General features: G+C 47.1%; 1 protein-coding gene across 2 annotated transcripts in view; it reads left to right on the plus strand.

Moving 5' to 3' along the window:
* Positions 1-1,122: 1,122 nt before the first annotated feature.
* Positions 1,123-26,122, plus strand: part of CABP2 (calcium binding protein 2) — a 63,985-nt gene continuing 38,985 nt past the window's right edge. Inside the window, exons 1-2 of one of the 2 annotated variants that reach the window (XM_088473549.1) lie at positions 15,230-15,487; positions 22,878-23,042. In XM_088473549.1, coding sequence (XP_088329675.1) covers positions 15,446-15,487; positions 22,878-23,042 — 207 coding nt within the window. In that variant the 5' untranslated portion in view covers positions 15,230-15,445. Of the gene's footprint in view, positions 1,415-15,229; positions 15,488-22,877; positions 23,043-26,122 lie in introns of those variants that run through there. The other variant, XM_088473548.1, reaches the window with a different exon arrangement.

Consider the following 26,122-nt stretch of genomic DNA (forward strand, 5'->3'; position numbering starts at 1 on the left):
AACTTAGGCCGGGTACACAGAATGATGCCAATATAACGTGATCGTCGTTCCAATTTCCCTTCATTTTGGAACAAACTAAATTGAGCGTACACACTGTGCAAATTTTAAATCCCAAGAGACTAAACGATTTAACATGTTGTTTGATAGTATTTGATTTATCGTTACTCCTGTACACACTAGAAAAAACGCATTTTAAGAGGCGATGTCTTCAGAGGCCAAACCGGAATGGCAAATGGCCTGGTCGTCCTGTTGGACGCAGACACTACACAACGTGTGCACCACACCGTTCACCATATCTTCTGATTGACCGCGCAGCAAGAGCAACCAGAAGATGTTGCATTCGACTAATGGGAGCGCACAACTGAGTGTACACACTGTGCGACCCAAACGATATGCCGTTCCAATTTGCCTCAAAACCACATATTGTGCCGATATCACTCTCGTGTGTTCCTGGCCTGAGATGTATTTATAAATTCATATACATACAGAAAATTCCCCATTCATGAAGGTTTCATGGCTACATTTTCTATTAAAATAACATAATGGTATGTACATATTAGAGTTCTACGATTGCAACAAATTAACAAATGTTTGTCCTACTGTTTGCAATTACTGTGTTTATAGTCAATTATTTTAGTTAAGTTCGGTCTTTTTGTTTCACAGTAACATACAGCAGGTCAGGAGACTGGGTGATTTCACAGCTAATGTTCCTTATCTGTTCCTTGTCAGAAGCTGAGGCTTGTTACTTGTTCATAATTGAAGAGACACGTGATCTTTTAATTACCTTTATTATGCTATAATGATGAAAAGCCAGGCTTGGGGGATTCCATCCGAGAGACCGTTGCAATTTACTTTTTAACAGCATAATGCAAACTGTTGATTCAGATGTTTAACACCGTTTGATAATAAAACTAGTATACGTGTACAGTGGCTGGAGCTCTAGAGCCCTGGATGTTACCGACTAGCTGGTAATTACTCTGTGACATACATAATACATGGAAAGGTTTCATCTTCTGAAATTAAATACTTGAACAGGAGAGAACACAATTGTTTGGTAGGGGGTGGTCTGAATGCCCTTTGTTGATTTCTGATATATGAAAAGGAAGAGAGAGAGAGAAGAACCAGTCCTGGGAGAAAGAGACAGCAAAGTATGTTTTTCTTCCTCAGAGAGACGCAGCGCTCTCTTAATGAGAGTAACGATAACGATACTGGGGCTAGCAGGCCAATTGCGAAAGTTTCCCGAAAAAAGCTCATGAAATCAAAGTCCAGGGGCAGATCCGCAGGAGACGATGGCGGAGAAAGTCAGCCAGAAAGGGAAGAGACAGTGCCTGCCAAGGAACAGAGAATCCCTATTCCTGAGACACCTGCGCTGCGCTTTCTTAGAGAGCGACTTAAAAACAACACCGGCTTACAGGTAGGAGGAGAGCTTTTAAACACTCAGCATGTACTTTCATTGTTACAATTTTGATGCCACCAGCCCGTAGATGGTTTTATTAACAGTCAAATTACAGGGAAAATTATTTGATAGCACTAGCTCACTTTGGGCCTTATCTAGTGCTAGACGGAAGTCCATTTGTACAGTAGGATGTAAATATACTTATGTCTGTATGGCGTACGCATACTATAATGCATCCTTATATAGATTTCTGTTAGTCTTGTTAGTGGCAAATGCAGGATTTTCCAAATCATCTAGGCACATTCTATCTATCTATCTATCTATCTATCGAGAGAGAGAAACAGCTTATACAGGATTTAGTACCAATCTGCAAAGCTGTACATCCCACCTCTTTCAGGTACATACCAGGGTTATTTATCTAAATTTCAAAGGACAGCTCTCCCGATAAGTGATGTCCTTTGTGACAGCAAGGCTGTAGCCCCACAATAAAATCCACTATAGTGCTCAGTCTGATAGTCCATGCACTGGCAGCTGGCAGGCTTCCCATTGAAAGCACTCTCTGCTAGTTACACACTGAACTGTCAGTCCCAGAGGGAGGAGTTTTCTCCCCCTGGGAAAGCCAGTCTGGACTGCCGTTAGCAGAAAGCACTTCCAATGGGAAGCCACTCCCACGTTAAGTACGCCAATGCTACCTGGCTTTTAGGGGCTGCAGCTGATGCAGTCCCTAGAAGCCCAGTTTTGTGCGCGTGATGGAATCGGTATGAATTACCACTGGACCCCTGGCCGGCGGTTGAAATCCCGACAGCGGCTGGCCGACAGAGGAGGAAATCCTGATCGTCCCTAGGTAAGTATAAATTAACCTATTTTTCCCCCCTAACCGTCCTTTAGGGTGCCTAACCCTAACCCCCCCCCCCCGTGCCTAACCCTAATCCCCCCCCTAAGTGCCTAAACCTAACCCCCCCTTCCCCGCCGCCTACACCTAAGTCCCCCGGGGGGTACCTAACCCTAACCTGCGATCCCCCTAGCCTAACCCTAACCTCCCGGGGGGGGTGCCTAACCCTAAGTCCCCCCCGGGAGCCCTAACCCTAACCCTCCCCCACCGCGCGGCTGTCCACTGTGGCGCCCGGCATCCGCTCGATCGGGATGCCGGGCGCCGGTCTCCCAGCGTCGGTAAAATGACAGGCATCTAGATTTAGACGCCTGTCATTCGTCCTTCATCGGGACTAAATTGTCTGGGAGCCGTCGGTCGGCATTCCGTTCGCCGGCTTCCTAAACGTATACCCATTAGATTATTCACGCTTGCGCAATGGACAATGCCGTCTGAAATGAATAGCTGCTGGGCAGCCCTCCTCTCTCCATAAGGTAGGAGCCGCCATTGTATAAGATATAAGTTCATATTGATGGCAAAGAGGCCCAAAAAAGTATCACTCCATATTGTCATTACAAGGAATCATTTTTCTGGGCTACTTAGTAATGTATTCATGGCAGGACAGCTCCTCCAATCAGCATATACTTATCCTGGTGAATGCTGAAACATGATCGCAGCAGCAAAAGTTTCCACTGTTGTGTTCTATCCCAGCAGTATTCCTGCGCACACACGACCTGCACACAAGAAGAGCTGGCGAGTGCGGGGAAGTCTGACGAGAGCCTTAGCTCCAATAGCTCAGCTTCTGCGACATCTCCTGTGATAAATAGTGCCTCTTTTTAAGTCAGCAATTTATACATGAATATCGGGTGGTAAAAATATCATAAATTAAATAGGCCCTTAAAGAAATGTGGATGCATTTAGAGATACATTTTTTAGTAGGCATTTGGTTTTTTTTCCAGAAGCCTGGTTTTGACGGTGAAACAAGCAGCACTAAATAGCCCTTCCGATTGGCTGATACATATTATATTTAAGCACCCTCTTTGACCGTATCTTGACCATTGTGGATATGTAGCGTATGCAATTGCTGAGTAATGCCTAATGCTTCACAAAACTCTGCCATTCTGTTTCCTGTGACAAAGGCGCCTTTATCTGAAGAGAGGTTATGAGGTTTCCCACATTTACATCCTCCACCCAAGCTGTGCACATACACACTCAAACATCAATGACACTTGATTTGTACGAAATCAATTTGTAAATGAAAAAATGGTTCCCCAGTTGGTGGCATAAAAGCCGGTTGTACTATGCCAGCTTTCCACCATTGTACTTTTGACAAATTTCACCTGTGTAGTGTAATCTACAACTACTGCAGAAAATGCTGCAATCCAGTGCTTATTTACCCTGTGGTTGAAAATGATCAGCAATGAAGACATGGCAAGAACTGTGCACCTCTTTATTGTGAGGTAAATGGGTTAAGGGCTAACTCATATGTCCAATACAAGTTGGTAGCTGTAAGCCTGGCTGGGTAAAATTGTTCATGTGGAACTTGCAATGTCAGCTATTTCTCACACTGGGCTAGATGTGCTAACAGACAAATGCGGCCACAAATACAAAAACTGCAGTTTTTGTAATTTGGCCATATTTTCCATTAGTACCAAGCTCCGGAATGCGATACATTCCAAAGCTCTGACCCGGTGGGCAACGCCATCTGAAGATGCCGTTGCCCGATAAAAACCTACTGGCTTCTTTTTGCATCCTGCACTGAGAGGGATAGATTCTATCGAAAAGGGGCAGCCAGCCTTCTATAGTGTGTGGGGGGGGGGGGGGGGGAAGGGGGGCGTGGTGTGGCATAAGAGGGGCATGGCAGAGAGACTATGCAGCATTGGGGGCGTGACTGTGTCATTGTGGTCCCGCCCCCTCTTCACAATGATGGGATAACTGGCATTGTACAGCAGGGGTCGGGCCACGATGACATGATTTATTGCGCCGGCCGGGAGATTTGTCCGATCGGGAGCCTTCAGTCCATTCCAGGAGAGTAGACGTGTATGGTATGTATCCAATACGTAGTGGAATGTACTGCATTGCGATGCTTAGTACATCTCACCCACTGTCAGCTGTTTCTCAATTATAAAGGCCTACTGGGCCTAACTTGCGGCTGTAGTATGGAAGTGATTTATAGGAAATACGTATTAAGCAGTGAAAAGAGTGGAGAAGTGGATTAGTGGAGAAGTTGCTCCTAGCAATCAAACAGCTTCTACTTATCATTTTATAGAATGTACTTATTAAATGCTGCCTCAAAGCTGATTGGTTGTTTTGGGCAACTTCTACACCTCTCTGCCCAATTCTCTCTTTTCAAACATTTGTGTAAACACAGCAGAGACAAAACATTAGAAATTAGTAAAATGTTTGTAAAGGGCCCATTTACTTATGATTGCATTTGCAATGCAATCTAGTCATGGTATAACCGCCCATGATCGCATTGCAAGATGCCATCATAACATAGGAATGCATCATCGAGCACCCGCAGGGGCACTGAAAGAGCCTGCCCTGCGATGTGCCCGGGTGCTGTTGTGGCTACTGCACATGCACGGCTGCCATTGCCAGGACAAGGTGCCTATGGAACCCTCTCCCAGTACGTTTTGCGATGTGTAGCCTATTGATGGCGTTAGCTGCGGGGGGCCTATTCGATGCATTCTGGATGTTAGTAAATAGAAACCTGTGGGAATGGAGGGATCGCAGCAGGTATCTGAGATCTGCTGTGGTCCCTCCTTCATGATGAGGGTGATACTAAATATTTGCGGTTACTCCCCAAATAAGCCGCAAATATTTTGTTAAATGGGCCCCTAAGAATATTTGCCTTCATTATACAACAACAACCATGGGCTGCCTGAAAGCTTGAAGGTAAGAAACGTGTTTATACAGGAACTATATATATTTCTGGGAACCCCACAAATATTCTTTGATAAATAGGCCCTTTAGGTAGTTGCGCCTGGCACTTTTGTGCATGCTTTTGATCATATATTTGATCCTCCTGATTCTGATCATGATGCCAGTAATGTTATACCCCAGTAAAAAAGGTCATACGTCTAATTATGTCACCATATTAATTTAGTGGCAGGGGATATCTGTGATATAATTAGTAGTGTGAACCCCGAGTTATTCTTTTTACCTTCTGTATATTTAGATCATACTTGCCGACTTCTAAGTTGCCCGGGGATGAGAAGCAGATACGCGGTGTTGGGATGGGGACAGACGTTCACGCCATTAAGCCCCGCCCCTCACAGTAAATTGTCATGACGACACAATTAAATAGAGACGGGTCCAAATGACGCAAAACTCATAGAAACGCGTCATTAGGTCCCTCCCACTACTCACGGACTTGCCAATCCCCGGGAATATTCTCTCCATTCTTCCCTCTTCACTAGGAAGTGGGCGGAATGCGGGAGAAGAGCCTACTCTTCCGGGGGCGCAAGGGGTTACCTGAAAAGTCGGGAGCCTCCCGCAGGTCCTGATATATGATATAGATAAATACTTGGGAGCCTTGGGAGACAGAAATGGACATATGAAGCAGTTTCCCATAGCTACCAATCAGCTACTAGCTGTCATTTATCAATACAATATAATTTTGGAGTAGGGGCAGAAGAAGAAAAAATTCTATTCTATCCCAGAAACAAGAGTAATGGAAGAAGAGGGATAAGACATGTTGGGTCCAAGATGTGAGAAAGTCATCTCTGTTAGCTATGTGTCACCAGAGATGAGGTTCTAACGTCACCTCATGGGAGGAATCACTTAGGGAAACTGGTAGATAAAGTGGCAAATTCCAAAGGTTTTTTTTAGCACTATACAGTTTGTGAGTCACTGGTGGCCTCTAGTGACTGCTTAGGATCATAGATTCTGTACAGCACTTACGTCAATTAGGTGATCTGCACTTGTTTTTTTTTTTATTCGTTTCTCAGTTTCACAAAGCGAACAATTCTGTTCAGATGATGTGAATAGGACAATATCCAACAGCATTATGTCATTTCTGATTTATACATTGGGACTCATTTATCAACAAGTTTTTTTATTACACAACGAATGTTAAAACTGGTTACATACGATAATGGTAATCCAGCCATTTAGCTTCCAACTGTCATCTGTTTGAAATATGACAGTTGGGAGCTGATTGGTTGGAGCGCCATTTATCATACATTCGTTTCGTATGATAAAACTCGTTGATAAATGAGGCCCTACAAGTTAGCTTCATTCAGGAAGGAATAATCATCCTTGTTAGGATAGTTATTGCTTATGTACGATAGCCCCGGGCTATCAGCCTATTCTAGGGGTGCCCTGGAGAGGGAGACCCCTTTATTGGAGTGGGCTCCAACTCCCCAGGGATCCCTGGCTGGGGCTGACTAGTGGTCAGGGCTGATGCTGCGGCTGGGGGGCCTGGTGATAGGGCTCCCCTGGCTGTGGCATCAGTCCCCCGTTAGAAAGGGTCCAGGGCTGGTTCTGTGAACTATAGGGAGGCCCTACGCAAATTTTTCCCTGTAATTCCAGAACCAGCCCTGCTTCCCATAGTCCAGTGCTGGTTGTACTGAGTACAGGGAGACACTGTTTTCCCTGTACTTAGTCAACCAGACCTGGGTTTGAACAGTCCGGGGCTGGTTCTGTTTTGGAGGGGGACCTCACGTAAAAAAAATTTTAGTTTTAACTCTTTATTTACTTTTTACAGTCAGATACATGCAGACATCTCACTGATGTCTGTATGTATCTGTGTGAGAACGAACTGCTCATGCGGAAAGTGAAAGCATGAAGCAGTTCTATGCTGTCGGGGATTTGCAGTTCGTTTTGGAGTGTGATTTGCCGTTCGAATTGTCAAAGAATATGCCAAATCGAACAGCAAATCACCTCTCAAAACTGACTCAAATTGAATTTGTTTTGCAAATCGCAAAAAACAAATCGAATAATAGTAAATCTGGCAAAATAACTGGTTTTGCAACATTCGATTTGAGTCGGTTTGAGAAGACCTACATCACTCTTCAAAACAACCTGCAAATCGACCATTGATAAATTTACCCCTTGGTGTCAAAAACATAGTATAATTACCAGCAGTCCAATAGAAGAAAAGTCCCGTAAAACGGTGCACTTTCTTTAAATGATCTCCACACACTGATGGTTGCACAGTGATACAATGTGTATGGGAAATACTTGATGGAAATAACACAGATATCCTGAATGACTGGCCAGTGTTTAGATGATCCAGGTCGGACTGTAGCAAAACATCCAGGACTAGATGCTTTCGGACGAGAACCTTTGGCCTGTCTAACAATGCACTGTTTACCACTGTTTGTAGATAGACTACACCTGAGCTATAAGCATCTCCCTGTGTACATAGGCTGGGACAGGTCAGCACTCTCTGCGCTGTGCAGCCATGCACCTTTTTACGGACTTTTCTTCTATTGGACTGCCGGTAATTATACTATGTTTTTGACACCATAACACATATAAAAATACCAAAGGTTTGTAACTGTGCTTGATATTTACAGATGCACACAGTCTGCTGCACTGCTATCTGTCATATGTGGATGATATGGTGACAAATCCTCACAAGTTGCAGTGGTTAGTGTTGACTGTGCACTGCCACCGGTGGTCTGTAAGGGAAGCAGTCGGGAATCCGACGGACGAAATCCCGACCGCCGGCTTCCCGACTGTCTAATCATGGCAAGGTACAAATGACAGGCGTTGAAATGCCGACGCCATTCATTAGACCTACGCCGGGACCCTGACACCTGGCTTACCGATCGAAGTTAAGCCGGGCGCGGACAGCCGCGCGGGGGGTGGGGGAATTAGGTTAGGGGCTCCCGGGTGGGGACTTAGGGTTAGGCATCCCCCCGGGAGGTTAGGGTTAGGCTAGGGGAAGGGGGGGTTAGGGTTAGGCACCCCCCCGAGAGACTTAGGGTTAGGCTGCGGGGAAGGGGGGGTTAGGTTTAGGCACCCCTAAAGGAGGGTTAGGGGGTAAAAATAGGTTAGTTAATACTTACCTTTCTAGCTTCGGGATCTTCACCCCTTCCAGGCTTCCGCTGTCGGGATTAGGTAACTCATACTGATTACGTCTGTAATTGGTATTGCAGCAGATCTTCACACAATGCTAACAAGACTATCAATACATAACACTGTAGTGATCCTATGTACAATTCTGATGCTCTCCTTGAAACCTTTTACAAAGCATAAAGTTGCAAGATTTTGAAACATATATCCAGGGCCAGAAATATTGCAGAAGACATTTTTTAGAACATACTCATTACTCATTTTAAGCGACACTATTTCAGGTTATGCTCTCCAGAATCACAGTTCTGAGGTATGAGTAGCCTCTTGCCAACAATAACCCACCAGAATACCATAATATATACAATACATCCAAAATAGAGAAAAATTATTAATACTGTACAGTTGTCAATACATACAGTACAATATAAACACATTCCTCTAGCCTCATATACCTGGTGTTAATTTAATGTGTATTAGTGGATTTTGTAATGCTATCACAACACATGAAAAATTAAAAAAAATATATTGTTCCCAATGTAGTTAAAATAACTAAAAAAAAAAAAAAAACTGCTTTAAAAATACACAAATACTACTATAAGTCATGGTGTAACTGGTTTTATAAAGCCAACCACCCACAGTGCATTATGGGGACTCTTCAATCCTCTGTGATATGCCATCAGGACAATTAGAAAGCTGGCACCTTGTGGCCACTAAAACTGGGTACACACTAGGTCAGCCTATCTGAGGATTGATAAGTGCATATACATTTACCAATCGTCATCCTGATGTGTCGTGCCTGATGTCACAACTGGACGGGCACCCAATTGAGCTGTCACTCACCACCGGGTCCCTGCAGCATGTGTACGGGCAATTGGCAGGTTGCCCATACACACCAGCAGATGCACCGATCAGGGTACACACCCACCGACGTGTTCACGATATAACAGTACAAACATGCTGCTGGTGGTTTGACCTGATAAACGTAGCCACAGAGGCCCATCTGACTGAACAAATTGGACATTTCATTATTTATTTAAAAGAAGCAATGTAACTGAAGTAACAGCATTGTTTGTGTAACTCACGTGTTTAGTTACATATTGGTGATGCAGAAAACAGATTGGATTTCCGGATCTTCACATCTCTGTGGGTGGCCTTTTCCACTGCAAATGCTATTCGTATGACGCAATTTTGCTGATTTCTAGTGTAACTATAGGCAGGGCTACTTCTGCAGCTAATATGAGGCATAGGAAATACAGAAAACATCTGCCAGGGAACAATGTTTTCTAAGGCTGGGTACACACCTGAACGATATCGGCCCGATTTGGCCAAATCGGAGCGACAAATCGGACATATCGTGCAGTGTGTATGTCCAATTTCCGCGCTCCCGCGGTCTCATGCAATATATGATTGCCCGTGCTGCACATCTAATCACACGATATCGCATGTGAGGCTGTACATATTAATGAAGGACAGAACAGTGGCCCTCATTCAGAGCCATTCGTAAGCGGCAGTACGCTCGTTCCGAGCGATGTTCGCACATCTGCGCATGCGTACGGTTTTTAGTACGCATGCGCAAACCAGTCAGTGCGGCCGAAAATCGTTTGTTCGCTATATAGCGAGGGCCTTCTATTTTGAGTGACAGAATGAGGCGTATGTGGGTGGTAACAGGGGAAGGTGCTTGAAAACGGGGAGTGGAGATCAGAACGCAGGCGTGCTTAAAGGTCAAAACGGGCGTTTTAAGGGAGTGCATAATTATTACAGCAGCGTCATTGACCACGTCACTTGGTTTTTTTTAACTCAGAACTGCTCGCAAAATAGCAGTTGAAAAAACCAACCACAAGAATAGCGAGCAGTTCATACGCTGTTCGATGTACTCGATTAATCTAATAAATAGCGGACATGACGTATGATGCGAGCGGCCAGGGGGCGTTTTTATCAAATAAACGAGCGTATGTTTTGCTTGCTCAATTCAGACATGGAGGCGGCAACAGACTGCAAAGAGCGTACTGTTCATTTGAATAGCCACCCCCTTTTTCTGAACGAGCGAGCGCTAATTGCGAGCGGCTCTGAATGAGGGCCAGTGATCGTTCCGTCTTTCATTAAATCTTTTAAGTGTGTACCGGTAATCATGTGATGTCCAAGGTGAAGGCAAATCGCCTTAGGTGGAAGACATCTATACATAAATAAAGTCCCTGGTAAGCGCCTGTCTGTAAGTTCAGGCTAATCTCTATGGTATTTGGAGCCCAGAGCAAGATGAAAAATGGAGCCCTCCCACTATATGTGGGTGCCGAAAAAGTGGTTGTGACCGCATGCCACAAGGGGTGTGGTCACTGAAAAATGGGGCATGTTAATATGACAAACCACTGTTTCTCGTCACTCTGGGAACATTCCTTTCCATTCCAAATGCACCTTAATGCTCCCAGTAGTAGTGCCCCTTATGCAATGCCCCTAGTAGTAGTGCCCCTCATGGAATGCCCACTGTTGTAGTGTACCTTTATGCAATGTCCTCAGTAGTATGCAATGCCCTCTGTTGTAGTGCTCCTTATTCAGTGCCTCCTGTAGTGCCCCCTATGCAGTAGAGCCCCTTACACATAAAACACAGACACACATTATACTTACCTGAATTCCTGCGCCCGCCGCCGTCCACTCCTCCAGTCTCGCTCGGCACTATGGGAGAGACGTCATGACGTCTCTCCCTTTACCCACTGCGGGAGCCGGAAGGCGGAGCTCATGAGTGAGCTCCAGCCCGGCTCTGGCCCTGGGTGCAGCAGCCAATGAGAGTCTGTCTGACTCTCATTGGCTGCTATAACAAACACACCGCCGCTGGGTATTAAACTCGCATTGGTTTCATCTCAATCAGTGCAGGGGTGTCCGAATGCATAGACGTACAGACAAACAAACTGTGGTAAACTATGGTTTGTGTTAGCATTGTGTTGTATCTCTGTTTTCTAAAAACTTTTTGCAACATTCATTGTGTTCAACAGACAGCACAGTGACACAGAGCCGTCTCTGTGTGTGGATGCATGTTCTCCCTGTGTTTCTGTGAAGTTCCTGTAGGTGTTACAGTTTCCTCCCACACATAAAAGACTTAGGGCGGGATGTACTAAACTGATAAATGCAATAAACGCCCCAAAAATGCTGCATTTCCCATATATACTAAGCCCATTAAGGTGCTTAATCCCAGTAGGTAGCTCCATCTTCAGGTGGCGTTATTCAAAGCCTATGTGCTTCTTATCGGGACGACCCCTGAGAGGGATCCAATTAGATCCCTCTCACCTCCCCATGCGCAGAAGGGCGACAGAGGGACTTCTGGGAGTTAAACCCTGAAGTCCCTATATCCGAGGCTATCACAAAGGAAAGCTCTTATTGGGAGAGCTGTCCTTTGCAATTTAAATTGTATTTCTAAGTACATACCAAGGCAATTAACCCGAGTACCGTATATACTCGAGTATAAGTCGACCCGAATATAAGCCGAGGTACCTACTTTTACCACAAAAAACTGGGAAAACTTATTGACTCGAGTTTAAGCCTAGGGTGGGAAATGGCAGCAGCTGGTAGTGCCCCCAGTATTCATTCCCCCTGGTTGTGCCCCCAGTAGTAATCTCTCCTGGTAGTGCCCCCCAGTGGTAATCCCCCCTTTCAGTGCCTCCAGTAGTAATCCCCCCCTGGTAGTGCCCCCAGTGGTAATCCCCCCCTTTTAGTGCCCCCAGTAGTAATCTCCCCCCTGGTAGTACCCCCAGTGGTAATCCCCCTTTTAGTGCCCCCTGTAGTAATCCCCCCCTGGTAGTGCCCCCTGGTAGTTCCCCCAGTGGTAATCCCCCCTTTTAGTGCCCCCTGTAGCAATCGCCCCCTGTAGTAATCCCCCCTGGTAGTGCCCCCTGTAGTAATCCCCCCCTGGTAGTTCCCCCAGTGGAAATCCCCCCTTTTAGTGCCCCCTGCAGTAATCGCCCCCTGGTAGTGCCCCCTGTAGTAATCGCCCCCTGGTAGTGCCCCCAGTAGTCTCCCCCCCCCCCCCAGTAGAGAGAGATGTAATAAGAATAAAAATTTTAAAAAAATCACTTACCTGAAACTCCCGCTCCTGGTCCCGCCGCTAACAGCTCCTCCGGCCGCTTTGCATGGGAGAGATGTCATTACTCATGATGTCTCTCCCATTACCCACTGCGGGAGCCGGAAGATGGCTCCCGCAGTGGGAGCAGCAGCAGCCGATGAGAGTCTGACAGACTCTCAGCGGCTGCTGATCACAGCAAACACACAGCTGCCGGCTCCGGCGGCTGTGTGTTTGTGCTGTGTAGCGCTGACCGAACTCCGTCCGGTCAGCGCTACACTTCACTCGAGTATAAGCCGAGGGGGTACTTTTTCAGCACAAAAAATGTGCTGAAAAACTCGGCTTATACGGTATGTACATGATAAGAGGGATGTACGGCATCGCGGATGTGATTCTTAGTACATACTGTCCTTAAGATGGGTACACACTATACAAAATATATTGTTTGCGATGGATTGGAACGACCATTGTATAGTGTGTAGGCACTGTATGAATAACTGATTAGAATCGGACTAACCACCTAAAAACAGGTAAAAATCGCAGCTAACCACCAACATTACATATGTGGTTCTTAAATGAATATTGAATCATTGCATACAATGGAAGACATAGCGTAAACTATATATACTTTTTTTGCCATAAACTCAATTGAATTACTGTATATTTATCCTTATCATTGGTGTTTTGTATTTTCACTAATCCCTTCCCTGTAATGAAATAATCTAAGTGACATTATTCAGTTTATGTAAATAAATATATGACATATAATATAATTATGTTTTCAGTAAAGAGCTGGTAAAATCATTTCCTATATGGTTAGTAAATAGACTTTTAGGCTGTTTCTGTGGCACTTTGCACCATGCTCCCTCCGCTCACACACTGCCCTCTCCCACAATCATAGAGCCAGTGGTTTCTGTCCCCGTTATCCCCCTCCCCAGTTTCCCCCCTCACACAGTGTTTTAGATCGGATTAGATTGCAAAGGATTAGTAGATTAGAAAATAGAAATATTTCTTTAATTCCCTCAGAAATCACTGAGGTTTTTGATGCTGTCTCTATGACTGCCCGTTGTGTTATGCAGGATTTGTCATCCTGTTACAGCCTGCCAGTCTTTCACACACAGTGACCTCCTCATCTTCTCTCACACACATTGTTCTACACAATCAACACAAAATGGTGTCCATGAATCGTTTTGTGCTTATATGTGCATCTTTCATCCTATGGCAGCACTTCTCTTATCACTATTAGGCTTCTATTTTCTTATTACCTGTCTGAAGACTCTGAACTTCCTCTATTCTGGACTCCCTGCTAATCTGTGGCTCCCTTTTATGTAGAAAGTTTTATACATCTCCCCCTGGGCGGGATGTACTAAAGGAAAAATGCGGTAAAAACCGGGGGTTTTACTGCATTTCCCATATGTATTAAGCCCCGGCCACCCTATTATTGGTGCGGAGAGTAATGTCAGAAAAACCTGGCGTTACCCTATAGAAACCTATGAGATTCTTACCGCATCCTGCACCCGACGCTTCGCTGCTGCCCCGCCGTCGCCCAGCAATGGCCCCCACTCACCTGACTCTCAATGGTCGCCGGCTGTGCTCCTGTTGGGTCCTCCACCTCCTCCTCCTTCTAATCTTCCAGGTGCAGGGAGGAGGAGGAGCCCTTGGACTTCATGCACAGGTCACCAGCAGGATGTTTTTGCGGGGCTTGGAGGGGATGGGGTCCCACGGAGACCCCCCTCAACCGGCGTTGGCTGCTTCGCAAAGGGTGTCTCTTATCGCAAGAGCTGTCCTTTGCGATACTAATCGCATATGTTAGTACATATGCGATTAGTATGGTTGTGGTGACTGGCGGAATAGTCAAATCAACCTTAGTACATCCCGCCCCCTATGTTTTTAACCACTTCTATTTCTGTGTGGGATGTACTAAGCACTTCATGCACAATGCTGTACATAACGCCGAATATCGGGTACATACTGGCTATAATATCGCCGGTATGTACCCAGAAAATCTCAAAGGACTCTCCCGTCTTAGCTGTCCTTTGCGATAGAGGGACTTCTGGGTTTATGATGGACGCACGCGCCTCGGGGGGAGCTGGATCCAATTGGATCCCTCTCAGGGGGCGTTCTAAAAAGAAACCCATAGGCTTCTACTGGGTAACACCATCTAAAGATGGCGTTACCCACCAGGCTGAAGCAGAGCCGTAACTAGACTTTTTGGTGCCCTGTGCCAGAAAGAGCATTGGCGCCCCCCTCATTTTTCAAAGGCACATTATGCATCCAAAAAAGGGCCATGGCCTCATGGGGAAGGGCCAGGGAAGATATAGGGGAGGCCAGGAGATGCTGGGGATGAAATAAGAGGAAGCTACAAGTGAGAATGATAATAAACAGAAATTTGACAGGCCCAAACAGCGCCCCCTGCCCTTCGGTGCCCTGTGCCATGGCATCGGTCGCACTACCCTAACTACGGCCATGGGCTGAAGCACCGAAATGTATTGTATTCTGATGCTTAGTTCATATGAGAAATGCAGTAAAACCCCTGAAAACTGTATTTTCGGGGGTTTTACCGCATTTCTGCACTTAGTACATCCCGCCCTCTTTCTTCTGCGTGCATACGTGATCGCAGTGCGATCGCAATACTGACCTGCGCACAGGCATAGCGGTGCATATGCATGCTCAGTACACACCATCGGCTGATCTGCGTACTCTAAGCAAAATTGCGTTCCGTGATGTATCCTGCCCACTATTCCTTTCTTTTGTGTCATTCCATCTCAATCTTTCTCTCTTTGTATCCTACTGTCCTCTCGCAGGGCTCTCTCTCTCATTGAAACCTTTAATCCCTGGCAGCAGGTTTATCCCCCTCATAACTGATCAGAGACAGAAATACACAGCCTGATATATCCACACACATGTATTATCCTACTCTGGGACATTTGGATAACAACACACATAGGTACAAGTCGGCATCCATATATATCTATAGACTTCCTACATTTTACACACAGGCACGTATATATAAATACTTATAGATATATATGCATCCATGGCGTGAAACACAGTCACAAGTGACAACAACTAGAGCAGAGAATGAAACCAACGAAATCACAGATGAGAGATGGGAAACTGCACTAAAACTCAGCGGAAGAAAATAAGCAAGGTATGAGGGAGTGCAAGGGGAGCGTGGATGGGATCCGGGACAGAGCATGTGAATGGGAGGAGGGTGGGGTGGTCAGACATGTCTGATAAAGGGCATATAGAGCAAATTAAGAAGTGTTCTGTATAACTGCAGGTGTAGATGAAAGCAAGGTCCATTTAGACTGGCAAGTTTGTCAACAGTATCATGCATGCTTGTATGGACCGACGGAAATTCTATGAGGATTTCTAATACACAGATCATGACACAGCAAGACAGGTGGTAGTAAAATCGTAAAGTAAGAGACATTGTGATACAGGGGCCCATTTATTAATAATCGCATTTACAATGCGATCTAGGCGGGATATTACCACCCATGATGGCATTGCACGATGCGACCATAGCACCAGTATGTATGATAAAGCACATGCAGGGAAAGGGGCTCCGTCCCTGCGATGTGCTGAGAGTGAAGTGACCGCGTCATCGGTCTCTTCACTGCTGTGCCAGAGATCCAGCCCATGCGCGGTCTACTGACCACATATGCATGGCGGCCATTGCCGGGGAGGATTCTACCCTCTACCGGAGAGTTTTGTGATATGTAGCCCATAGGCTACATGGGCTTACGTCAGCTTCAGATGGTGTAAGCTGCGAAAATTGCGCATTCCGGAACTTGGTATATATGACAGCATCGCATCCCCCATAGAAATCTATGGGGGTTGCGGCTGCTGGCGGAAATGGAGGGTTCGCAGCAGATATCGGAGATATTTTTCTCATTATGTAATCCTCGTAAGAACCCATCATTGTTATTGGAGTTGTGTGCTGTGTCTATGTATCTACAATACATGCTCATACACAACTGCAATGACCACTTCGTCAGTAAATGTAGCATCGCAGATACACGAGCTATCAACTATGACAGGATTTATTTTCTTTACATTCTACTCATATGGGGGCCTATTCATCATTGAGGGCCGTATTCACCTCGCCGCGGGAGATACTTTAGTAGAAGTAGCTGCATTACTTACCTATCCCCATGGCCGGCTTCTGCGCAAGCATGACCTGAGGTCATGCCAGGGGGTCAGTGTGGAGGCGGTGGAGGGAACCTCTCAGACCCCTCTACGCATCCTCGGCACTCCTTTTCCAATTGGAAGGAGCGGGGCTGCGAGAAAATGCGCCATCTGAAGATGGAGTTTGTCGACCATATGTACCCGTTGGCCTTCTTACATGTTGACCTTTTGTGTGTCCACCTTTTGTCCCAGTCGACCTATTGACTGTCTAACATCTGGTGTCTATCTAGATATTGTCGACCTTTTACTGTCTATCTATATCTATATCCATAATGAATGGCCCGGTAACCTAAACATGGTTAATGGCCATTTATCGTATTCATCGTAACATAATTATCACTAGTGATAAATATGTTTTAAACTCGCTGCAAGTTTAAAAAAAATATTTGTAGGCATTCGTCATTCCTTTAACAAAAGTATCACTTTTGAAAAGACGCTCTTTTTGAGCAGTCAGCTCCTCAGAATTGTGATACTTTTCCCCATGCAGCTGAGGCATCTGTAAGGATTTTCCTCGCACTGTGTCTGCCCCCCCCCCCCCACCTGCCCCGCCGTGACTGTAACCACCTTCCCTAAGCAGGTGCCTGTCTGCCTGCACCCCCCCCCCGGTCTGTGTAACCACCTGCACATACCATACCCCCCCTGCCCTATCGCCATAGTCTGTCCCAAAAATGTCAGCTTGTGAAAGGTATCAGGTGCTGTACGCCATCTCAGAGTGGCGTGCAGTATCTCTCACAAGTTCACTTTTTCGGAATTACATCATTTCTACATCTCCATACTAAAGTATGGGGATTATGGAAAATATCGGGGGAGAATTGGAAGCAGGAGATATCAGTGATATCTCCTGTGTTACATGCTTAATGAATAGCCCAGATCCTTAATTTTTACAAAAGTAGGTGGAAACTTAATTTTCACCCACTTTGGTAGAAATTAAGGGATGTTGAATAGACCCCTAATGTGCCATTTAACCCAATACACAATTGTCTACTACTTTATTTTCCAATTATGGGGTCTATGTACTGAGCCTTGGAGGGAGAAAAAGTGATAAAGTACCAACCAATCAGCTCCTAACTGTCACTTTACAGGCTGTGTTTGAAGAATGACAGTTAAGAGTTGATTGGTTGGTACTTTATCTCCGTCCACTTTATCTCTCTCCGAGACTTAGGGCCTGATTCAGAGCCACTCGTAAGCGGCCGCTCGTTCGTTCCGAGCGATGTTCGCACATCTGCGCATCCGTATGGGTTGTAATACGCATGCGCGAACCAGTCAGTGCGGTTGGAAATCGTGTGCTCGCAAAATAGCGAATGCCTGCTAATTTGAGTGACAGGATGAGGCGTTTGTGGGTGCTAACAGGGGAAGGTGCTTGAAAATGGGGAGTGGAGATCCGAACGCAGGCGTGCCAAACGGTCAAAACAGGTGTTTTAAGGGTGTGCATAATTAACAAAGCAGCGTCATCGACCACGTCACTTGGTTGTCTTTTAGCCTGAACTGCTCGCATGATTGCGGTAGGAAAATGCTACCACAAGAATAGTGAGCAGTTCATACGCCATTCGATGTACTCGATTAATCTAATAAATAGCGGAGATGACGTATGATGCGAGCGGCCAGGGGGCGTTTTTTCAAAATAGCGAGCGCATGTTTCGTTCGCTCGTTCAGACATAGAGGCGTCAACAGACCGCAAAGAGCGAGCGCTTAATTTAAATATCCGGCCCCTTTTTCTGAACGAGCGTCCGCAAATAGTGTCCGGCTCTGAATCAGGCCCTTAGTACATAAGGCGGGATGTACTAAAGGTGAAAATGCGGTAAAACCCCCCGAAAATGCTGTTTTGAGGGTTTTACAGCATTCCCCTATGGTGGCGTTATCCAATAGAGGCCTATGGACTTCTAATCTGGATGCACCCCCCTGGGAGGGATCTGATCGGATGCCTCCCATCACCCCCCACGGCCTTCTGCGCAGATGTTAAACCTGGAAGTCCCTCTGTCTGGAGCCATTGCAAAGGACAGCTCTTATCGGGAGAGCTGTCCTTTGTGATATTCTTGGTACATACCACGGTAATGAACCGGGGTATGTACCCGAATACAGGGGGGATGTACCGTATCGCAGATGCAATGCTTACTACATTCCGCCCATAGACCCTTATGTACTGAATACATTTTCTAAAAAATTGCTATCTATAAAATTGTTGGGTATAGGAAAACAACTGTAAATAGTTACACATTCAGTGAAATGGGTCATACTGGAAGATATGGGGACAAATGTAAAAGCCTGTGATGTACATGAGCCAGTGAGATTCCATTGAGATAGTCACTAGATTGAAAGCAGCAATTAGTAAAGGCAAAACAAACCTAATCTAGTAACTAAGGGCCTGATTCAAAGGTGGATATAATGTTAATGTTGGACGTAGTGGAGCAATTTTATGCTACTCTATAGCACTGATTGATCACAAATAGTTCTCTCACTAACTGAATCGTATTGAACTGACTTTCCCAGACCGAGGGCCTGTTGGCGAGTTGAATCTGCGCCCATTTGCGGAGCATAACTTGCATGTTTTCACACTGCTCATTTTCTGGAACCAAGCTTACGCAGTAAGGGAGTCTTGATGCAACTCAAGGCTAAAAAGTGTTGGACCTGTTTCTAAGTGTACGGTCAATATTCATGCAACTCAACGGCCCTGAGACACTTCTGTGTAAGGCTACTTCCACATGGATGTTTTGTATGGGTTTTTTGTATGTATTTTGGGAAGGTTACAATCTTCCCATAGGGATTGCATGCATTTTAATAGAAATATTTGGCAGCAATAGTGTTTTTTATTATGTTCGTGTGTAGGAGCCTGGTAAACGATGCAGGCACAACTTCCAATGGAGCATTTGAGAAAAATCCTGCATGTTTAATACATTTGTCGGGCGCCCACCTCTCTACCCGGTGGCCGCCAGCGCACTGAGAGCAGCAGTAGACTCAGGGCACTAGTAGACTGTAGTACTGTGCCAGAGTCTACTGCACATGCACAGGTCAACAGTGAAATGGCGCGGCAGCCATTTTCCTGGCAATCTCCCTACTGCACATGCGCAGAAAAAATGGGAAATGGCCTGATTCAGAGGTGTACACTAACTGCACGCAATGCCAATATGCACGCAGTTGCCCGATGTTATACTGTAAGTACTGCGTCCGAGTCACATTGTGCATGTGTCCTGATGGTTACCACCAGGAGATGTAGAACAAATTTGGACGCAAGAGCTGTGGATTTCAGAGGGCATTCCTGGGAGGTAACAGGGGGATGGCTAGCCAGACGCGGGTGTGTCGCTGATAGCATCTATCATCTAAAGACGCAGTAGTGCTGACACAGGACGCCATGTTTAGACGGAATAATTGCACCTGCCATAAGGCTGGTGCAAGCTCCGATAGTGCCACCGATGGTGCAACTAAAGATACACCAAGACGGATTAGCACTGGCACAAGTGGGTGTCTCAGTATAATCAGAATCAGCTGCGGAATTAGCATAAAGAAGCAGACGCAGCAATGAATCACCCCCAGTATGTGGCGATGCTGCTAAGGCTCTGTGCGTCCTGAGATGTTTCCATGTGTACAAGTGCAAATCGGAGCTTTACATATTTTCACTTTCTTTCACACTACAATGGTGCTGCTCACCCCAAAAATCATCAGTGTGGATGTAGCCTTACTTACATGGTGATCTGTCCGACTCCTTCCCCCGGCCTGCCCACCAAACGGGGCGAGCTGTCACTCAACATCGACAGCTCGTCCCCTTTGGTGCGAGACCCGGAGTGACGGAGTGCCCGTTGCTAGCTGGGTCTCACGCATGCGCACGACAGAGCCGGCTCCGCCGTGCGCATGCGCTGTGGGCCACCATCGACCCGGTTGCAAGCGCTCAGCGCTTGCGACCGGGTCTGAATCAGGCCCTCTGTCTCTTATCACTACTTAGTACATAGACCCCCAAATAATGTATATGCAACTCTAAAGTAATACAAATGCATTTTATTTGTGCACATGTAAGGCCTGATTCAGAGGTGGACACAATGCCGATGTTTGCAAAGTTGAGCGATTATTTGCTACTGCACATGCGCTAAATATTCTGAAAGCCACTTTGGAGCATGCATTAGCCTGTGTGTACACACATATGGGCTGTCGCATACGGGACCTCTGGAATTAGAAATAGCAAGGGAAAGCCATGGGTATTCATGGGAGGTGACCTGAAGTGATCACAAAAATAGGCCGTCTCATGGGAGTGCTACAGGGGTGTCAGTGAAAGCGGCTGCAATCTCAGATGCAGGGCCGCAGCCACAGAGGCCATGTTAAGATGGAGTTCCGAGAAGACTCTGGCCCTGATTCAAAGCCGGATGCTCTGACAGAGCGCTCGCTCTGAATCAGGGCCGTCCCTCTGAATTTTACAGCGGCCTCCTGGCCACTCGCATAGCTGTGGGTGACCACCCACAGCTATAGCGAGCGGCCAAAAAGATGGTCGCGATGGTCAAGACCTTCGCGACCTTCGGGCTTGCGACGAGACTCTTGTGGTAGGGTCTCGCTGCCGCAAGCCCTGGAGTGCTTTTGGCTCTATCAGACCCGAAAGCACTCCCACTGACATCACTTGTGATGTCAGTGGGACCGGCCCCAGACGGTAGGCGTTCCCATGGGAACGCCTCCGTCTGGCCAGCCACGCCCCCGGCACGCCCACCCGTCGCTATCCGGGTCTCGCGTATTCGCACAACGGAGCCGCCTCCGTCATGCGCATGCGCACTGGGCTAACATCGGCCCTCTGGCCCTCATTCAGAGGCGCTCGCAAAATACGAGCGGTCGCTCTGAATGAGGGCGGCCACTTGGGTTTTGAAGTGCGGCCTCCTGGTCGCTAGCTAAGCTGTGGGTTACCACCCACAACTTTAGCGACCAACCAGGTTGATGGTCGCGATGGTCAAGACCATCGCGACCATCGGGGCTTGCGACGAGACCCTAAGGTTGGGTCTCGGCAACCGCAAGCCCCAGGGAGCTTCCTGCTCTGATCGAGCAGGAAGCTCCCCACTGACATCAATGCTGATGTCAGTGTGGCCGCCCACAAAACAGCAGGCGTTCCTTTGTGAAACCACCCCCCGACATCGAACCGGTTGCGAGTGCTCAGCGCTTGCGAGCGGGTCTGAATGCTCTGAATCCTCTGTGCTACCCATAGGGCCGATGGTGGGGTGTTCAGAACCACCTGTGTTGTTGAAGAGTCCACGGGCAGTGAAAGTGGGTGTCTCAGGGCTTGCACATTTTGGCGCAGGCTAGTAAACAAGGGGAAAGTAGCGTACACCTCTGCATCAGGTTCATAAGGTGTACAATGTACATTGCTTCCTACTTTAAATGAGGCCCCCTGTACTAAGAAATGCATTAGTACAGACAGATTAATAAGTGTAAGGCATCAATTTTAAATACTGTATATTATTGCAACTAATTTGCTACTTTGCAAAAGAAAAAAAAACTGCTATAATAACTAACCTAATAACATGGAAACAGATATCCTGCACAACTGTGAACAGCAGTGAGAGATTATTTGTGATCCTTCTTGCTAAAGAGAATACACTGACCATGCAGTTCATCTGTAAGGGCAAAGGTAAGCAACGTGTGGCACTCCAGCTGCTGTGGAACTACACATCCCAGCATGCTCTAACACAGTTTTGTTATTAGGGCATGCTTAATCTGTGGAAGGGCATGCTGGGATGTGTAGCTCACGCAGAAGCTGGAGTGCCACAGGTCACCTACCTCTGTGTTACAGTACGTCCAGACTGACTTTTTCTGATTTAAAAATCCCATAGGATTTCTTTTCCCCTAAAGCCAAGCATGAAAGAATGACGCCATTTTTATTATCCTCCCCTTTACTTTCCACGTTCTCTCAAAGAAAAGGAAAATTGCTCATTGCATTAAAGTGACTAGAGCAGGGATGGGGAACCTCAGGCCCGGGGGCCGTTAAAGGCCCCTGGAATCATTTGGTCTGGCCCTCAGAGCTTTTTTCTGCTAGCTTCATTTGGCTAACAGAGTGCCCAGAATAGCACCCTGCAGCCAAAATCTATGCAGCAGTGCCGCCCGGATCGTCCTTAGGATGCTTCAGACGTTCACACTGCTGCCCGTACCGGGCATTGCTGTAATCACCGGCGATTATGGCCTGTGACGGAGGGGGAGTGGCCTGCACCAGGGCCACAAATAATGTTATCTATATCAAAATGGCCCTCGGCAGAAAAAAGGTTCCCCACCCCTGGACTAGAGGGTCTTATCTAGACCACCCATAGTTGGGTTGCAGAAATAAGAGGCAGGATTATCACATCAGTAACAGTCATGTAGTGAGTCTCCTCTGCTTTCTCTCTCATCAGGATGGGAAACACTCCCAATTGCAGCTCGTACATCTTTCACCCTCTGACCTGGGTGCAGATATTGTGGACAGCTGGCCACGGCCACTGCAGAGCTTTGCGGCACTGCAGAGTCTCGCTGGGACAGCCTGCATCTTCCTGCGACACAGCATCGCTATCACTCAGATCGTATGTATGAGTAATATATGTCATGGGAATTAGCATAATTTGGACATACAATTCAAGTGAAAGTGAATGAGGCAGATAGTTTAAGCAAAGGTTGGGAAAAATGAGTGGTAAACAAAAATATAATCAAGAGACCCACAGTAATAATTGTAATAAGTTAGTTGCAGTTTTGTTGTCACTAATCCATTAATGTAAGGAAATTTATATTAAGTTTATATGTTGTATATCAACCATAAGACTGTGGACCTGATTCAGAGCCGGACGCTCTGAACGAGCGCCCGCTCTGAATCAGGGCGTGTTTTTTTTTTTCCTTCCGGCCTTTTGGACGCTCGCATAGCTGTGGGTTACCACCCACAGCTTATGCGAGCGTCCATGATGATGGTCGCGATGGTCAAGACCATCGCGACCATCAGGCTTGCGACGAGACCCTGCGGTATGGTCTCGGTGACCGCAAGCCCTGGAGTGATTTTGGCTCTATCAGAGCCAAAATCACTCCCACTGACATCACTAGTGATGTCAGTGGGGCCGGACCCAGACGGTAGGCGTTCCCATGGGAACGCCTCCATCTGGCAGCCACGCCCCCAGCACGCCCCACCAAAGGGGGCGTGCTGTCACTCACCATCGACAGCACGCCCCCTTTGGTGCGAGACCCATAACGACGACTACCCCGTCGTTATTCGGGTCTCGCGCATGCACACGATGGAGCTCCCTCCGTCGTGCGCATGCACACTAGGGCACCATCGACCCGCTTGCGAGCGCTCAGCGCTTGAGAGCAGGTCTGAATCAGGCCCCGTGTACTCACTGTGTTTCGCAGTAGCTGTGGTGTTCTAACTACATGCTTAACTTGCCCACTCTCCCTGAATGTCAGGGACACTATCTGAAATAGCAGTAATCTCCCTGACACCCTAAAGATTAGGATTGACCTTCGACCATCAATAGTTAACAAACATCGATAGTTTACTACATATGGCCAATGGTTCTCCGCCATCGATGGCAAAGTGGAACATGAAGGTTTTTTTTTACTTTTCCCGAATTGGAGTTGAGCTCAACTCTGCCATCCGGTGGCCCACTAAGCCTTGCCTCCATTTTTTATTGGCCCGCCGTGCACCTAGCAGTGGTGGCCATCGACTGGTGCAAACCATCGATGGTTCACCATATATGTTTTTTTTGTAACATTGATGGTTATCACGGATGTGAAGCCACTAATGGCCTTCACTACTAAAAATTGGTGGCCATCGACTGGTGCAAACCATCAATGGTTCACCATATATGCTTTTTTTGTACCATTGATGGTTATCACGGATGTTAAGCCACTGATGGCCATCACTACTAAAAATTCTAGCAATCTCCTGAGGCTGGACTGGGTGTACCCAAAACAATAATGACATAATCAATCTCCGCCCACAATGGAGGAAACACTGAGGAGAAGAATAAGGAGGATGTGTGCTACAAGAAAATGGCTGCCATTCTCCAGGAACACTGATGGCTACATGAGTATCTGTGTGCCCAAGGAAGTGTGCTGATTTACAGATGATGTGTGCTCCATTAACTTGTATGTGTGTTGCATTACAGGACATGTGTGCTGCGTTACAGAGGATCTGTACCCATACCTCCCAACATTTGGAGTCCCAGCGTCGGGACCTCCACGCGCCGAGAAGGGGGTGGGGCCTGATTGTAAAGGGGGTGTGGTCTGATGACACGCCCGTTTACATCACTAATGGGGTGTGCCTGCCCCGGGCTTCCCCCCGTAACGTGAATAAATGTTGTGCATGCGCACAGCATATATTCTCACTCTGCATACCCGCTGCTCTGCTATGCAGAGCAGCAGTGTACGCTTCCCCAAACTTCCCCCCACCGCGGGACACTGTGGCCCGCGGGTGGGACAGCGGGACAGTCTCAGAAAAACGGGACTGTCCCTCTTAATGCGGGACAGTTAGGAGGTCTAACAAATTCCATGAACCTATCCATATTTTTCATGCACAGTTCCACCTCATACTTTCCTGAAAGGTCCTTGAGACTCACGATTTTTCAAGTAGTCCTCCAGACCACTGGATGAGTGGGTGGATCTCCCTCACCCCCACTTCCTAGTAAATTGTGCAAGATAGGGAAAAAAACACCTGCAGATCTGTAGGGAGGAGGTGTGGCCAATATGATGCAATTCAATGTCATTTTAGCCATGCACTCTCCCCACGTATCTGTGATTCGCTGCATTTTTCTGCAACGTAGGGAGGGCTAATGAAATGAGAGTCTGAACCCGCCCCCAGAGTGGTCACTTGCAGTGGCGGTTCTTACCTAGGGGCTGCGAGGCTGCAGCTCCCCCAGTAAAATCCTCCACTTCAGAAAGCCAGTGCAGTCCGTGACTGCACTGGCTTCACTGTGACTGGAGGTGGCTTCCCATTGGAAGCGCAACCTGCCAGTTACACTGAAGACAGGCAGCCAGGGGAAGGTGTCTCCTCCCCCTGGGACTGCCAGTCTGGGCTGCGATCAGCAGAGAGCGGCTTCCAGTTGAAGCCGCTGCTCTGCCTTTTGGGCAGCCCTACAGGGTTTCTCGGGGCTGCAAACAATGCAGCCCCGAGAAGCTGGTGTTAAGCATGTGCGGCGCCACCGTCACTCATGCGCATGCCTCGGTCCCGACGTCTGTCAGATTCATTGACCAGGCGTTGGGACCCAAGCCAGCAGCAGCGGCAGCCCCCCTCAGGTAAAAGGTCAGGAGCCGCTGTTGGTTACATGTATCTCCTCTCCAGACTTCTCCCAAGTACGAGTTAGTCTCTATGACGAACGGAAATAATAAAACAAAATTACACTGGTCAAAGGGTAGGAGGAGGAGGGGGCTGTTAGAAACAGGGGCGTTTTGCAAGGGAGATGGCTGGTTTATGAAACAAGATTTTTTTTTTTTTAACTGTAGTTGCAAATAGAGCACCAGTACCGCTCCCAGGGCCGGTGCAAGGTTTCTTGGCACCCTAGGCATTTCTTTAGCCTTACGCCCCCCCCCTCTGCCCCCACCCTTGATAGCTACACAAGCCCTTATACAGTGCCCCCAGTAGTGGCCACCCTATGCAGCGCCCCCAGTAGTGGTCCCCCCA

Source organism: Taudactylus pleione, unplaced genomic scaffold (genome assembly GCF_031769625.1).
Source record: "Taudactylus pleione unplaced genomic scaffold, aTauple2 ptg000136l, whole genome shotgun sequence".
In the NCBI taxonomy this organism is placed as follows: domain Eukaryota; kingdom Metazoa; phylum Chordata; class Amphibia; order Anura; family Myobatrachidae; genus Taudactylus; species Taudactylus pleione.